Genomic DNA, 15,287 nt, shown 5'->3' with positions numbered 1-15,287 from the left:
GCGATTTCTGTTCTCATCCTGAAGCAAAGTTCTTAACCTGAGGTACTATTTCTGGGTTAGCGGAGTCTGTAACCTGAAGTGTCTGTAACCTGAGGTACCACTGTCATGAGATATTTAGAAATAAATACACTTGCTGCAGCATCACGAGTGTGATGAAATAATATAAACGTAAGTACTGCAAGGCAACTAAGGCAAAGCTAGAAGGGACATGATCCAACCAAAGGTAAGCACTTTAGGAACGCAGCCAATAATTTGAAGGAGGAAGGCACGTGAAATGTCAGTGCAATGATGGGAGTCCTCATCTAATACAGTGAGATGAAATTCAGGTTAAGCAACCTTTCGTGCCTCAGTTTGTGTGGGTGTTTGATACTACATCATGTTATTTGCATTGAGGTAGTAACAGCTGGCACAATCTACTGGGCATATAGGTGATAGATCCGTAAACTGGAAAAGCTGTTTCCAAGTTCCAAATGGTTTGCGTTACCTGCAGTTAAAAGACACTTAATAATTTGCCCACTCAGTTGTTTTAAAAACCACAAGGCTTTCTAAAATCTGAAATGCATTCTATGTGGGGTGCCCCAGGGCTTGCCTCAGAAGGTGCATCTGGAGCAAAACATGGCGGTTAGGATGTTAACTGGGGCAACCTGTTCAGGAGTGGTTCACCAGGTGCGGCGGAGCCACAGCAATAACTTCCCAGCAGCAGTGACACAGTGCCAGTTTGATGCTGGGTCCCTGGTGGGAGTGCCAGTTAGTGTCTCTGCTGGTACACCACACACCCCCAATGTAGTTGCTGACTGTGTGTGTGTGTGTGTGTGTGTGTGTGTATAAATATTTTCTTGAAAATTTTATCAAAAAGGTTTCAATGATAAAGAAATAAAGCGATACAAAGAAAAAGAGAAGAAGAAAAATAGACACAAAAATGTGTAGGAAAATATATATGAATACATACGAAAAAATACCCTAACCCATAAATTCCTGTTATTGCCAGGAGGTTATTGCTGTGTCTCTGCCTCACCAGGTGAGCAGCTGTTGGGCCTATCATCAGCACATAACACCTGTGCTGAGGGATCTACACTGAGGGATCTACCATGGTACTGGGCCAGGTTTAGTGTTTTAGTACTGGTCCTTAAGAGCTGGGACCAGGATACCTGGGAGAGTGCTTTATCCTATACAGTGGTACCTCAGGTTCCATATGCTTCAGGTTACATACGCTTCAGGTTACAGACGTCACTAACCCAGAAATATTACCTCAGGTTAAGAACTTTGCTTCAGGATGAGAACAGAAATCGTGCTCCGGTGGTGCAGTGGCAGCAGGAGGCCCCAATAGCTAAAGTGGTGCTTCAGGTTAAGAACAGTTTCAGGTTAAGAACGGACCTCCGGAACGAATTAAGTACTTAACCCAAGGTACTACTGTATATGTTAGTGTTGTAGTCATAACGGGAGATGCTTCTTGCCTTGTTGCATGCTCCATGTTGAAATGCAGCTTTTAGTGCAGCGGCCCCAGTATTGTGGAACGCCCTTCCGATGGGTATCAGACAGGTGGTGGCCTTTCTGAAATATTTTCTTAACATTATAAACCATGAGTGTAGATCCACCCTATGTATGAACTTAAAACTCCAGACCACTGGACTATTTCATTTTTAGTCTAAAATAACCACACTGAAAACCACATTATTGCACGGCAGTCCACCTCAGCTACTCCTCAAACTATTCATTTATCATCAAATATTTTTTGCCTGTCCATTTCCACATATTTGGAGCCCTCTAGGGCTTGAGAGCACCCTGGATTCTCCTAGGAATGGGGTGACTATCCTGTGGCTCTCCAGATGTTTCTGGGATACAAACCCCATAATCCCTGACCTCTCGCTGGTTGGCACTGGTTGGAGTTGGAGGGCAGCAACATCTGGAGGGCCACCAGTTATCCCCCCCCCCCGTCCCAGAGCCTGCATCCTTCAACTGGGGAGGCAAGGATGAGTTATAAGCCCAGCATATGCCACAATAAAACAGCAGAAACAAAAGAAACATGTGCTCTTCAATACACTGCTTCATCAGTTAAGATTCTCTATCACTGATTAAAATTGGCTTGCACTGATTAACCCACTAAGGCTTTTTGTTAATTAAGGTACCAGTTACACCAGTTAAGAGCACCCAAGCCCTAAGGCTTGTCTTGTTTCAGTTAGAGTGTGTTGCAAAGCAAGAGAATTCGATCACGGTGCGTCAGTGAAAGGGTCTTGGTTACCTCCTTGCAGCCGTGCCTTCTCTTCTCTTTTGTAAATCCCAAATAACGACGACAAGGATAACATGGTCAGGTCAGCCAGTTTTGCCCTCACCTCTTTAGAAGCCCACACAGGAAGTGTCAAGTTGTGAATAGACTGCAATAGAAAGAAGAACATTACTCTTATTTTTGAAATACCTCATTTTGCAGCTCTGTTTTTCATTGCCATGTTGGGCCGTTGTTTCTTTGTGTGTGTGTGTGTATTGTTTCAGGAAGTGCAAATTGCGTAAATTCAGATTAAGATGCAGACTGAACTATTTTCTCACCCATCTCTACCTCTGGGCTCCTGCCATCAATGTCACACTTGGATTTGCTTTCTGACTCTGGCAGGACCCCAGGATCCCTCTAAGTAGTAAATCACAGTACGGATTCTACCTTGCTCTCCTGCACACCAAAACCATGCCGCAAAAAGCTGTTGCAAGCTACATGGTTGATATAGCCCCTGTTCATAAATGGAATAAAAACTAGTAAGGCTCTGGAAGGCTCAAATTTGGGAGTCTGGAAACAAAGTCTGGCAGCTTTATTCTCTGCACCTACCAAGGAAACGTGAAGGCAGAGAGAACGGTGAGTCTAATGCCATCGTGTATGAACAGAAGCGTTCAGGCAGGATCAGGTGATTTAGGAGACAATAGAGCTCTATATTTTTGCTGTCTCTGGCCTTGATTTTAAGTCTGAGCAAATTTTCATTCAGTTCAGATTGAGGTGCCATAGACTGGACCTGTTGAGATGTAATGCCCTTATACAGTGGTACCTCGGGATGCGAACGGAATCTGTTCTGGAGCCCTGTTCGCATCCTGAATGGAATGTAAGACGTGACGGCATGTCTGCGCATGTGCGTGATGTCATTTTTAGCGTCTGCGCATGCGTGAGCGGCAAAACCCAAAAGCGTTCAACCTGAAGCACATTCAACTTGAGGTATGACGGTAACAAGACTCAAGCTCATACAATCTCTCCTTCACCTCCCTGCTGTCTTTTCTTCTGTTGCTCTTGACAAGATAGCAACTTCAGGTCTTGGTTCAATGTCAAACCATAGCTTGCCATTTTATCTGCAAAGGCAAACTATGGTTTATGCTTGTCTGCTAAATCAGGGATGGGAAATCTGTGACCTACCGGTTATGGCTGAACTCCAGCTCCCATTAGGAAAGCAGGGAAAGATGTAGATCAGCAACACATGGGTGTGTGTGCACAGATTATCCTGTTCCAAACCATGGTTTACTGTTACATCTGAACAGCCCCAGTACTTGGTACCTTTTTCTGGAAATCCTACCTTTAGCTGACAAAATATTCTAATGAGTTGCAAAAATATCCACCTTCCCATCACTTTTCTAAGCCAAATAAAATTTATATGTAGACAAAACATTCCATATTTAACTATTATGCACTTGTATAGGAACACCTTCACACCTTTTAATTTCTTAGGTGCCACTGAATAATTAATATAAGCCAGGGTTTTCCCCCTGTCTGATGGGGGAACTCAATAAAACTGTAAATATTTTAAAAAAGAGAAAAATACCTCACAGAATAAAGTATCCTGTACATGCCAGATTTTGAAGTTGACCAAATTGGTGAGATCTTGAGGGTCATATCCTGAATATAAACCTATGGTTTTTATAAATTCCTGAAAATAAATGAGAACATGAATACTTCAGATGCAAATCAGACACCAAGATCTTCTAATATTTTCATCGCACAGGTTACGATTCTGCACACTGCTAAGCATGGATAGGTCTGTGGAATGTACTCATTTGCCATTTAAGATTTCATAGGCTGCAGTTCTCCATATAGGTAAGTCACATTAATATCCATCTTATGTATTATTACAGTCTGTGTGGAGGATTGCAGCCATAGGCTCTGCACTAACACTGTGGCTTGTTTCAGTTGATCATACCTTGGCTTAATAACTAGCTGAGATATAAACTTAGCCTCGTGCCTGGGTACACAGCACTTTCCTTATTCCCTTTAAAGTACACCACAATTTATCCCAAAATTAACCCTAGTTTAATTAACTATAGTTTCTCATTCCATCCAAAGTGGATAAACAGGAAATGCAGGATCTTAAACCAACTTCAAGCATGTTTTAAGACAGGGTTGCCATATTTCAAAAAGTGAAAATCCGGACACAAAAGCTCTTGACCATTTTTGGGGAAAGTTGTTGAGCTTTTTTTGGCAAAATCGCACTGTTGACATGAGACATGGGTTGCCATATGTATGGATTTTCCTGGACATTTTCTAATCTCTGCCCAGACACTGTTTCCAACTGCAGTATTCTGGGTATGTCTGGGAGATTCCGGACATATGGCAACCCTAGTTTGTGATCCTGGCTTGTTCCGAACTTTCTAAACATTAATTTCTCAGTTTGGAATAATTAAGGGATTATAGGGACGCAGGTGGCGCTGTGGGTAAAAGCCTCAGCGCCTAGGGCTTGCCGATCGAAAGGTCGGCGGTTCGAATCCCTGCGGCGGGGTGCGCTCCCGTTGCTCGGTCCCAGCGCCTGCCAACCTAGCAGTTCGAAAGCACCCCTGGGTGCAAGTAGATAAATAGGGACCGCTTACTAGCGGGAAGGTAAACGGCGTTTCCGTGTGCGGCTCTGGCTCTGGCTCTGGCCAGAGCAGCGATGTCACGCTGGCCACGTGACCCGGAAGTGTCTCCGGACAGCGCTGGCCCCCGGCCTCTTGAGTGAGATGGGCGCACCAACCCCAGAGTCTGGCAAGACTGGCCCGTACGGGCAGGGGTACCTTTACCTTTACCTTTACCTAGTTGACTGAAGATTTCCTGGTTAACACAGGAAGGAAGAGGTGGCATCTGAACACAATGTGTGGGCAAATTACTCATCTGAACTGATAATCTGAACTGGGCCTGTGTTTATTGTTCGGTATGCATAGGTGTTTGCATATAGAAATACTACATGTTTCAAGTAAGCTAGTTTTGATACATTGAGGTTTAATCTAACAGCAATGCAATTAATTACCCACTAAAGTTTGAAATGTCTGGACCCTAGGCTGTAGTGGAAATATTACTGACACAATACCCATCCCCCAATCCTGCACAAAGTACCTTGTACGGTTGAATTTTGGCCTGGAATTCGCTTGACTTCATCGTTTCCTTCAGAAGTTCCAGGTAGCGTGGACAATTTAAAATTGGATAACGTAATTTCTGAAACAAAAACGACACAGCTTGTAACCATAGCTGTCAACTTACAGATTTGAAAATAAGGGACCAGCAGCCACTAAAATAAGGGATCAGCAGCCAAAATAAGGGATTTTAGTCAACCAGCTGAAATACGAAGTTAAAAGGGACCAGATAATTTGGAAGAGCAGCGCTGGTTTTTAGCCCTTCGTTTCCAGAGATTGCTGCTCAAGACACCAGCCGATGAAACACTGCAATTAAATAACGACAAGCAGCAACCACTTTTCGCGCAAAACGAAGTCCAAGCTACGAAGATGCTGCTGCAGTTCTGTATCTTTTCTCTCGTGCTCCATCTGCAGCTCTCAGTTCCATCAGGCAGGGCGGGAGGAAGGGGGGGGGAAACAGTGCCCGAAGTAAGCCCACAGATCAGACCATCTATGCTAGTCTACCACTACAAATATATGGGAGAAGCCCTTGCAGTCCTTCCTCCGCTTTCCCCCTCTATGGTTAGCCCTTGGAACACCTGCCCACGCCTCCGCCTCTGCCTCCTCCTCCTCTCTCTGAACTGTTTTCTCTATGGTTGCCCTTGCTCTCCTCTTAAGGCTCCTCAGTCCTGGCGGGGAGGGGCTCCCGGAGGCCAAGGCTGGTGAGAGGAGACTGGAGGGGGGCGGGCTGGGCAGCCAAGCAACACAGTTGGAGCCTCCCTCCTCCCTGGCCAGCAGGGAAGGAGGGAGAGGAGCTGCTGCCTTTGAAACCTGGGAAATTTAAGGGACATCATCAATAAGGGACAGCAGCGGGACACAATGCTGGGATAAGGGACTTTCCCGCCAAATAAGGGACGGTTGACAGCTATGCTGGTAACTGCCTTCTGTCACAGAATCATAGAATCATAGAGTTGGAAGAGACCACAAGGGCCATCGAGTCCAACCCCCTGCCAAGCAGGAAACACCATCAGAGCACTCCTGACATATGGTTGTCAAGCCTCTGCTTAAAGACCTCCAAAGGAGACTCCACCACACTCCTTGGCAGCAAATTCCACTGTCAAACAGCTCTTACTGTCAGGAAGTTCTTCCTAATGTTTAGGTGGAATCTTCTTTCTTGTAGTTTGGAACCATTGCTCTGTGTCCGCTTCTCTGGAGCAGCAGAAAACAACCTTTCTCCCTCCTCTATGTGACATGTCTCACTTCAAGCTTCTCAGCTGGGTTTTTGTAGAGTGCTTATCTCTATGTAGGATTGATGTTTGTCACAATGACGCCATTTCTGAATTATACCTGTCTCATAACCTGCAGGGGTTCATTGGCTTGAAGTCACATGATTTAGTGATCTCGCCATCCATACACATACAGTAAGCCCCACTGAACTCAATAGGACCTGCTTCAAAATAGACATGCTGTTAATATACTAACAGAATAAAGTGAAGATGATCACTGAGATATTTTCTGGTTGTCAGAATGACGCATTGTAACATTGGTCTTGCTTTGAGAACAGACTTGCTTTTTTGTTTTGTGTTTTTTGTTTAGCGTAATAAGTTTCCCCCCTAAAATAAATGTTTACTTATTTTTAACATACAGGAAAATAAGATACATTTTGTCATGAACCATATAAAAAGGAAAGCAAAATCTAATTACAACAAATACAGTTTGGATTAGAGTTAACTCTCTGGGCAGGCACATATTAAACATCTTCATTAGGGGATTTACTCAGGTAAATACATCAGATAAACATCTGAATCATTTTATTTTATTTTATTTTATTTATTTTATTTTATTTTATTCTGTTTTCTATCTCTGGGCATAGGGTTGCCAAAACTGAAAACACTATAAAGGGGATTGGAACCCCTGTAGAACTAAAATTATCCAAATCTGTTTAGAAACTCCATATTGAGACCTTCCATGTTCCTGTATATTAACGTACATTGCACAACCATGCCATACCAAAATAAAATTATCTTTCTTATTTTGGCCTCTAAGCACTCTTAATTTGAATGTCATTTCCCTCTGGTAACAATATCCCATACCAGTAAACCAGGTTCACTCATATCAAGTCCCTGCAGAGTTTTGCAGTTGTGAATTGCAAATAAGAAAGTGCCCAACTAATTCCTTAATGTACATAGCAGTGTAATCCTCAGTGAATAAAGGAGATATTGCCTGTTGTGGAGGAGGTGTCACTTGGCACCTTATAATAGTTCAAGTTTAATGGAATGCTATATCCCCAAAGCATTTAACCTATGAGCATTCCCACCATAAATGCGAGTATGTCCCAAGGGCTTGGTGTCCTGGTGAGGAATTAAAGCTCATGTCAGACAGTCTGTGTGGCGTTAAGGAGCGTCTATGAATCAAGGAGTTGAGCCTAAGAAGTTTTGTTCCTTTTTCTATCCTCCCAACATCTGGTACAAACATTGCAGGCCAAAATCCAGAAATGAGTGGAAGACAGATGAGAGAAGGTGGGGAAGAGATGATCAAAATTCTTACTTCTTATCCCTCAAAATGTGTGCTATATTATTCTTGCTTTTCCAGCTTTGGGAATGGTTGCTCAGTGTGGTATCAAGACTGCAGCTTGTTTCTGTTTGGCAGGAAAGCATCCTCAGAGTCAAGCTAAATTAATATCCAGTGCTCTCTCTCGATTAATGAGTAATGCAACGTGTGGGGAGTTGCACCACCTCAGCTTTCACAAAACTCCCTCACCCACCACTTAGTGAAAAGAGGAACCTCTCGCATTGGTATCAATGGGAGTTTCCGCCCTCAAAAAGATTTAAAAAAAGCTAATTGGCTCTGTGTGAGGAATGTTGTCAGAACCGTGAGGTTGGGCATGGGGTGGTTTCACCTCAACGCCCCACACCCTGCATTGCCTGACACAAGGGAGTTTTGGTGAGGAGATTTTGAGGGGAGAGTTAAGTTCTGAGAGAACTGAGAGAGAAAGAACATCAGCCATTTGCCCTCGCATCACATTTCCTGAGCAGCAGCTCCATAGTGACAGCAATTGAGGCCAGGCTTCCTCAACCTAGGCCCTCCAGATGTTTTAAGTCTACAATTCCCAGCATCCTCGACCACTGGTCCTGCTAGCTAGGGACCATGGGAGTTGTAGGCCAAAAACATCTGGAGGGCCGAGGTTGAGGAAGCCTGCTTGAGGCCTACAGTTCAGCGCAGCACAGATTATGTGACCAGGAATAGGTCTAAGAGATTCACTTGTGGATAACTGCCAGTTATTAGACCCCACATGACTGGTGTAGTAGCTCTTGCCCAACTAAACTGCAGCAGCATGCAACCAACAGGCATCAAAATGAGAACTAATTATTCCTGGCTCTCCTGTTACTTGACAGATGATGATTATGATGACGACTGATGAAACTCTCTTGGTTCGCCCTGGGAAATAACCTGCCTATCGGGATACTGCTGGGAATGGGTTGTAAGGGAGAACCCAACAAAAGGTTTTGAGGAAACAATTTGAGACTTGCAAGGGAGACGTGTTTCCATTGTGCCTTTCAGAAAACTTTCCAAATGTCCTTTAGTCTCCAAAGCTACAAAAACCTTAAAGCAAGAAAAGATACTGCATGCTTTCTGTCGCACCATACAGTGTGGCCTAAAATCTTTGCCAAAGCTCCTTGCAGCTCTGAAACATCTCAGTATATTTTGCTGCTTGCAAAAGTCCAGTCGGTGCTACTGTTGTATGAAAAAATATAATAGTAATAGACAGAAAGCTTTATATAGCTTTATATACATGTACAAGCTGTAGCATTATCCTTTCATGAAAACAGTACAGTGGATACAGAGTTGTCTGGTTTCTATGTGTTGGGATTGGCCCTGATAACAGCTACAACATCACACCAGCTGCAACACAGTCAACTGTCCCTACATGAGGACGAGACAGTTCTCTATATCAGAACTAGAAGTCAAGGAATCAACTCATCCTCAAAGAGAGCTTGGCCCCCAAATCCTAAATTCAAATGCTGTTTCCCTCAGCAGAAAGTAAGGCGGGGCTATAAATAAATGAGCTACAAATGGTAATGTGCTTCTTCTATATGTTGCAGAATCTCTGATTAAGGGAAATGATTATTTTTAATGAACATTTGCATACACTTCCTTCTCGGTATACTGTATTAGGTTTCTGAGGAAGAGCCTGGAAGGCAGACAAAATTGGTTATGACTCTGGTACTCACCGGATTTCTTTCCTTTGGTACAACATGCACTGTGATAGGTTGCCACAGGATTTTAGGATTCCAGATATGATCACCCGTAGGAGGGTACATACCAGCAAGATTTGCTTGGGCACTCATAATGGTACGATCACTTTCGGTACTCTGGATCAAAATCTAGAAAGGGTTAAGGGAGTGTGTCAAGACCCAGGATCTGGACTCAGAAACTTCTTCATTAGAAGTGGGAGGGTGTCATGGGATCTGAGGGCATCTCAGCTTGGTAGCCTTTGAGGGACCCTCTCTAGCAGAGGCCTCTACTGAGGAAGAGGGATAAGTGTATAAGGACTGTGCTTCATCTGTTGCCAACCCAAAGGAATGTCTCCCTTCGAATATCATCAGATACCAGAAGCTTGGGATGCGGGTAGCGCTGTGGGTTAAACCACAGAGCCTAGGACTTGCTGATCAGAAGGTCGGCTGTTCGAATCCCCGCGACGGGGTGAGCTCCCATTGTTCGGTCCCTGCTCCTGCCCACCTAGCAGTTCGAAAGCACGTCAAAGTGCAAGTAGATAAATAGGTACCGCTCTGGCGGGAAGGTAAATGGCATTTCCGTGCGCTGCTCTGGTTTGCCAGAAGCGGCTTAGCGAGATGAGCGCCGCAACCCCAGAGTCGGTCACGACTGGACCAAATGGTCAGGGGTCCCTCTACCTCTACTACCAGAAGCTTTACTCCAGAAATTTCCTTTATGCTATACCCAGAAGTGGCAACCATTGCTGGAGGAGACTTATTAACACCACTGGAATGTTTGATGAATAATATCAAAACATCCCTTGGGTTTTCTCATGATGTTGTTATGAACCATACCAATCTCTTTCTTGAAAATTCCCGTACCCACCTCTTCTCGTTTATATTCAGCACTCAGGAAGTTTGAGTACCTCTTCTTTATGTATTTTCCAAGTTCATACTGCTGCTGCATTCCAATCTGTGGAAGCAACAATAGATACATGATTTCCTCTTGAAGCCAGAGTTCGGTCTTATGGCTTTTCCAGCCTTGTGGAAAGCCAAGCATTACCCACCCCGGCTGCTTTCCTAGGGAATGATTGAAGAAATGTGACAAAAATGATCAGAGGCTGGAGAGGATCAGTTTTCCATGCAGGTGGATCCACCATGTGACCCTTTTGCTCTTAATATTAAACATTTCAGAGCAGGGGTAGGGAACTGCTTTCTGCCAGAGTGCCGGATCCAAACATAGCAATTCCTCCACGGGCCAGGTCAGTGTTTCCCAAACTAGGATCTCTGGCTGTTTTTGACTACGATTCCTATCATCCCTGACCAAGGGTCTTGCTAGCTAGGGATGATGGGAGTTGTAGTCCAAAAACAGCTGGAGATCCAAGTTTGGGGAACCCTGGGCCAGGCTGGCAAATGGTAGGGCTGCCCACTTGTCAAGCACGTGACATCAGATGTGAAAAAGTTAAAGCCACAGCTGCAGATGTGACATTGGGAGTGTGCTCTTGATTGTTCCTTTGGAGCCACAGTTGATCCTTTGGTGCCATTTGAATTTGGTACCTCTCCCTGTTGCACTGTGGCTGGCAGGAATTGGATATGCTTGGAGTGAGCAAGAGCTCCTGCGTATCTGATTCCAGTTGAAAGCAGCATGACAAGGTAAGGTGCCAAGTACAAATGGCACCCAAAGTAAAGCTGTGGCTGGAAATGAACAGTTGGCAGTTTACTCCTGGTAGACCTTTGACTCAACTTCTCATGGGACTTGGCTGCAAAGGATTGGTCGGGACTGTGCTCCTTTGCAACCATGGCTCAACCTTTGGCACTGTTTGAATCTGGTGCCTTTCTCTGTTGGGTTGAATTTGACAGGGATTTGATACACTTGAGAGGGAATGAGGTTTTGTGTGCATCTGATTCCTGCCCAAAACACGGCATGAGGTGATCAACAGGTGGGTGCAGCTGGGCTGAAATGGTCTTGCAGGCCAAATAGGATGGCCTAGCAGGCCTAATCAAGCCCATAGCCGGAAGGTTCTCGACTGCTATATCACAGACCCACTGCCCCTTTTATTAGAGCTGTGCACCATATTCACCCGAGTTCCAAGTCCTGAGCCAAATCAGGCACATTCAGAGGGATTTGGGTGTTGGATAAGTCAGGTAGAGACAAGCACTGATCTCTACAGGTCAGGTTAGAGGGCCCACAGCAATCTGTGACTATCAGAGGATGGGGGATCATGTCTCTTAGAGCTGGAATGAAATTTTGTACAAATTCCAAATTCCAGAAGTCTACTTCTTGAAAATTTTCAAACCAAACTTTATGAAAAGCCAACAAACCTTAGTCAGTTGTCCAAATCCCTGTGGCCAGGCACTTTCATTGTGTAGGCTGTTAGGATAGACTTCAATAGGGCTTCTGTCACCATGCCGATAAATCTAGTAAAAGAGGGTGAACAATGCTAAAGTAAAATAGTCTAATACGGTAATTATGATAGAAATGGGGGGGGGGTCTCAGCAAGCACCAAAACATAACTTCACTTGGGGGCTAGATATTAATAATATATTATGCCAGTGGCAAACTAAGAAAGGCTGTGAGGTAAATAATTTATTCAAGTCTGTTCAGCCAATACAATTTTAGCCTTCCAATTTACTTTCAGCAACTTGATGAGAAGGATCACCAGGATTTAACTTGGATGGCTCGCAAGCTCCTTTGTAATCCCAGTGATATGTAGCAGTAGCAGTCAGATGGTAAGATGGCATCACTCACCTGACCTCACTTTGCCCATGTTCCTACAGCTCACTGGGAGGTAGAGGAGGAGATGAAGCTGGTGCGATGCAAACACACCAGCAGAGCCATTCTGGGCCTTCTGCCAACGCGTTTGCACCCTGCCACCCTTTTGATCTACTTGCCGGTAAGTAGAAGCAACATGGGCGGCAGGAGATCAGGTGAGTGCTACCACACAGCTGACCACTACTGTAAAGCAGTTATGGGGAGTGGGCAAAATGAGAGAAAGAAAACGAACATCTCCAGGCAATCGAAGTTGCCTTGAAAGCTACTCCGAGCATGTGATCATTGATCTCTACAAAGCCAATATTAGGGGGTTCCCCTCCCCCCACCTGCCTTCTTCCACAGAACTCAGGTCCTGGGGCATGTGGGTGGGAGTCAGCAGTGGTAGCCCACCCCCTTTCCTCCTGAACCACTTAACCATTCCCCTCTATCGGAGGACAGAGTTGTGTATGTCCTGCAGCTTGCTGTGCTACCCTTAAGTTAGTCTGCTGTCCTCAGGTGTGGTGAAGAACACTGTCCCAACACTAGTATTAAATACAAATAAACTTCCAAGCCAGTCAGCTTCTGCCTGTGGAATGCGGGGGTGGGACGGGACCGACTTGTTCTTTGTCTCAGACAGCAAAACGCCTTGGGCTGGTCCTGCTTTGGAAAGGGATGTGGACGTAATATATCACCTTCTCTTTATCTGCTCAGTGCTATTTGCTCGTTCTGTTAATGGGGTTTGTTTGTAAAATGCTGGAAGTTCAAGTTCTTCTGCTTCCATGGAACACGCCTATCTATCCACTCCAGCCAAATCCACCTTGCGCTTCAAACCAGCTTCAAAGGCACCAGCACTGTGCAATTTCAGAGATTTCTTACTATTGCCTCTACCGTATACATTGCCCATAAAATAATAAGGGATGTTATGGGAATCCTTTAATGGGGAAAGCGCAAAGCATTGTTTTGCTGGATAATCGGACCGAAGCAAATTGTTTCCCAAAGCATAAAATTGGGGTCTGAACTGAATCGTTAGTGCATGTGTATACCCATTGTCTAGGGACGCAGGTGGCGCTGTGGGTTAAAGCCTCAGCGCCTAGGACTTGCCGATCGAAAGGTCGGCGGTTCGAATCCCTGCGACGGGGTGCGCTCCCGCTGCTCGGTCCCAGCGCCTGCCAACCTAGCAGTTCGAAAGCACCTCCGGGTGCAAGTAGATAAATAGGGACCGCTTACCAGCGGGAAGGTAAACGGCGTTTCCGTGTGCGGCTCTGGCTTGCCAGAGCAGCGATGTCACGCTGGCCACGTGACCCGGAAGTGTCTCCGGACAGCGCTGGCCCCTGGCCTCTTGAGTGAGATGGGCGCACAACCCCAGAGTCTGTCAAGACTGGCCCGTATGGGCAGGGGTACCTTTACCTTTACCTCTATACCCATTGTCTACTTTCTCCAGAAAGTCAATATCCCTCTGAATATCAGTTCTGAGGTCTCATGAGCAGGAAAGGGCTATTGCAGTCATCTCCCTCCTTCCATAGGCATCAAGTTGGTCATTGTGGCGACACACTTGACTGGTCTTTGGTCCTATCCAGCAAGCCTCTTATGTCTTCATGACTTCAGCTGGTTCAATAGTATGTTTTATCCCTTCTATCAGGATGCTGTCCTATGCTCACCTTGTAAAACTATATCTATTTACATGTAGGCTGTGATTATCCTCCCTTTGAACCTCATTTATCTGATATAGCAGTATCTTAATGGCAGCAATCTAAAGTGGCTGCTCTTTGGAGTTTGTTTATAGATGAGCTCATTACACTTGAAGGCCAGGAAGCATTTCAATTGTTATTTTATATTCTTTAACATTCTGATGCATGTTACATCTCTAAAAGCTATAGGCAGACTGCATGTTCTTTACTAAAGAGGCATAAGCTCCCTCATTAAACACATTTGCATCTTAAAATAATTCAAGCGACCGGCGGAATGTGTTAGCATCAGTTTTTAATTTATAGTGTACAGTCTTACTGAACGGTGGCCCTCCAGCTGTTGTTGGACTAAAACTCCCATCAGCCCCAGGCAGCATGGCCACTGGTCAAGAATGATGGAAGTTGTGATCCTGCAACATCTGGAGAGCCACAGGTTCCCCCACTCCTGTAAATATAAGGTAAAGGTATAAAGGGACCCCTGACCATTAGATCCAGTCATGGCCGACTCTGGGGTTGTGGCGCTCATCTCGCTTTACTGGCCAAGGGAGCTGGCGTACAGCTTCCGGGTCATGTGGCCAGCATGACAAAGCCACTTCTGGTGAACCAGAGCAGTGCACGGAAACGCCGTTTACCTTCCCGCCGGAGCGGTACCTATTTATCTACTTGCACTTTGACATGCTTTCGAACTGCTAGATTAGCAGGAGCAGCGACCGAGCAACGGGAGCTCACCCCGTCCCGGGGATTCGGACTGCTCATCTTCTGATCGGCAAGTCCTAGGCTCTGTGGTTTAATCCATAGCGCCACCCGCGTCCCTTCTGTAAATATAGGAGAGAGGAAAACCATGTACTACCCACCATTGAAAGTCTAGTTAATTCATGAAACCTTTGGAGAGCCGTACACCAAGCTGTACACCAAACTAAGTTTAGACACACTGAAATGAATGGACCCAAGTTAGTCATATCAATTACTTTAAATGGGTCTTCTCTGAGTAGAACTAAAATTGGACACAGCCCCAAGAATTTCGCCTTGAAGAACCCACAAACCACATGCACAGTAGTAACGAAATATTTGCTTTCCTTTACTTACTAAGAGCACAAACACCAGTTCGCGACCCGATGCAGATTGAAGGAGGAGGGAACCAATGAAGGCAAGCGAGAAGAAATAGAAACCCTTGGAGTTTCTCGCTGGATTAGTTTCTCCCATCCTGGCAGCAGACAGGCAAAAGCTTTGCCTTTCCTGCATCTGATTTTTAAAGAACTCAGATGGGTGGACACATCATTGGCATTTGCAGGATGATGTGGCAATAAGATG

The 15,287-nt window shown here is 45.1% G+C and overlaps 1 protein-coding gene and 1 long non-coding RNA gene across 2 annotated transcripts in view; one reads left to right on the top strand and one right to left on the bottom strand.

The window, feature by feature from the left end:
* The window catches only part of LOC310828489, a 19,635-nt gene extending 14,987 nt beyond the window's left edge, over nt 1–4,648 (top strand). The window contains exon 3 of the long non-coding RNA XR_014556958.1: nt 3,969–4,648. This is a non-coding gene — a long non-coding RNA (uncharacterized lncRNA). The remainder of the gene's footprint in view (nt 1–3,968) is intronic.
* Nucleotides 1–15,287, bottom strand: part of LOC310828374 (prostatic acid phosphatase-like) — a 21,756-nt gene extending 6,469 nt beyond the window's left edge. The window contains exons 1-7 of the mRNA XM_083706010.1: nt 15,063–15,287; nt 11,862–11,957; nt 10,426–10,512; nt 9,558–9,710; nt 5,330–5,428; nt 3,789–3,893; nt 2,240–2,372 (exon numbers count right to left, since the gene is read on the bottom strand). Of these exons, the coding sequence (XP_083562136.1) occupies nt 2,240–2,372; nt 3,789–3,893; nt 5,330–5,428; nt 9,558–9,710; nt 10,426–10,512; nt 11,862–11,957; nt 15,063–15,218 (829 nt within the window). The 5' untranslated portion in view covers nt 15,219–15,287. The remainder of the gene's footprint in view (nt 1–2,239; nt 2,373–3,788; nt 3,894–5,329; nt 5,429–9,557; nt 9,711–10,425; nt 10,513–11,861; nt 11,958–15,062) is intronic.

The sequence above is a fragment of the Podarcis gaigeae genome, assembly GCF_964106915.1.
Source record: "Podarcis gaigeae genome assembly, chromosome: 12".
Taxonomy (NCBI): Eukaryota; Metazoa; Chordata; class Lepidosauria; order Squamata; family Lacertidae; genus Podarcis; species Podarcis gaigeae.
The sequence above is the reverse complement of the archived record's forward strand: the minus strand, read 5'-3'. Positions and strand labels throughout refer to the sequence as shown.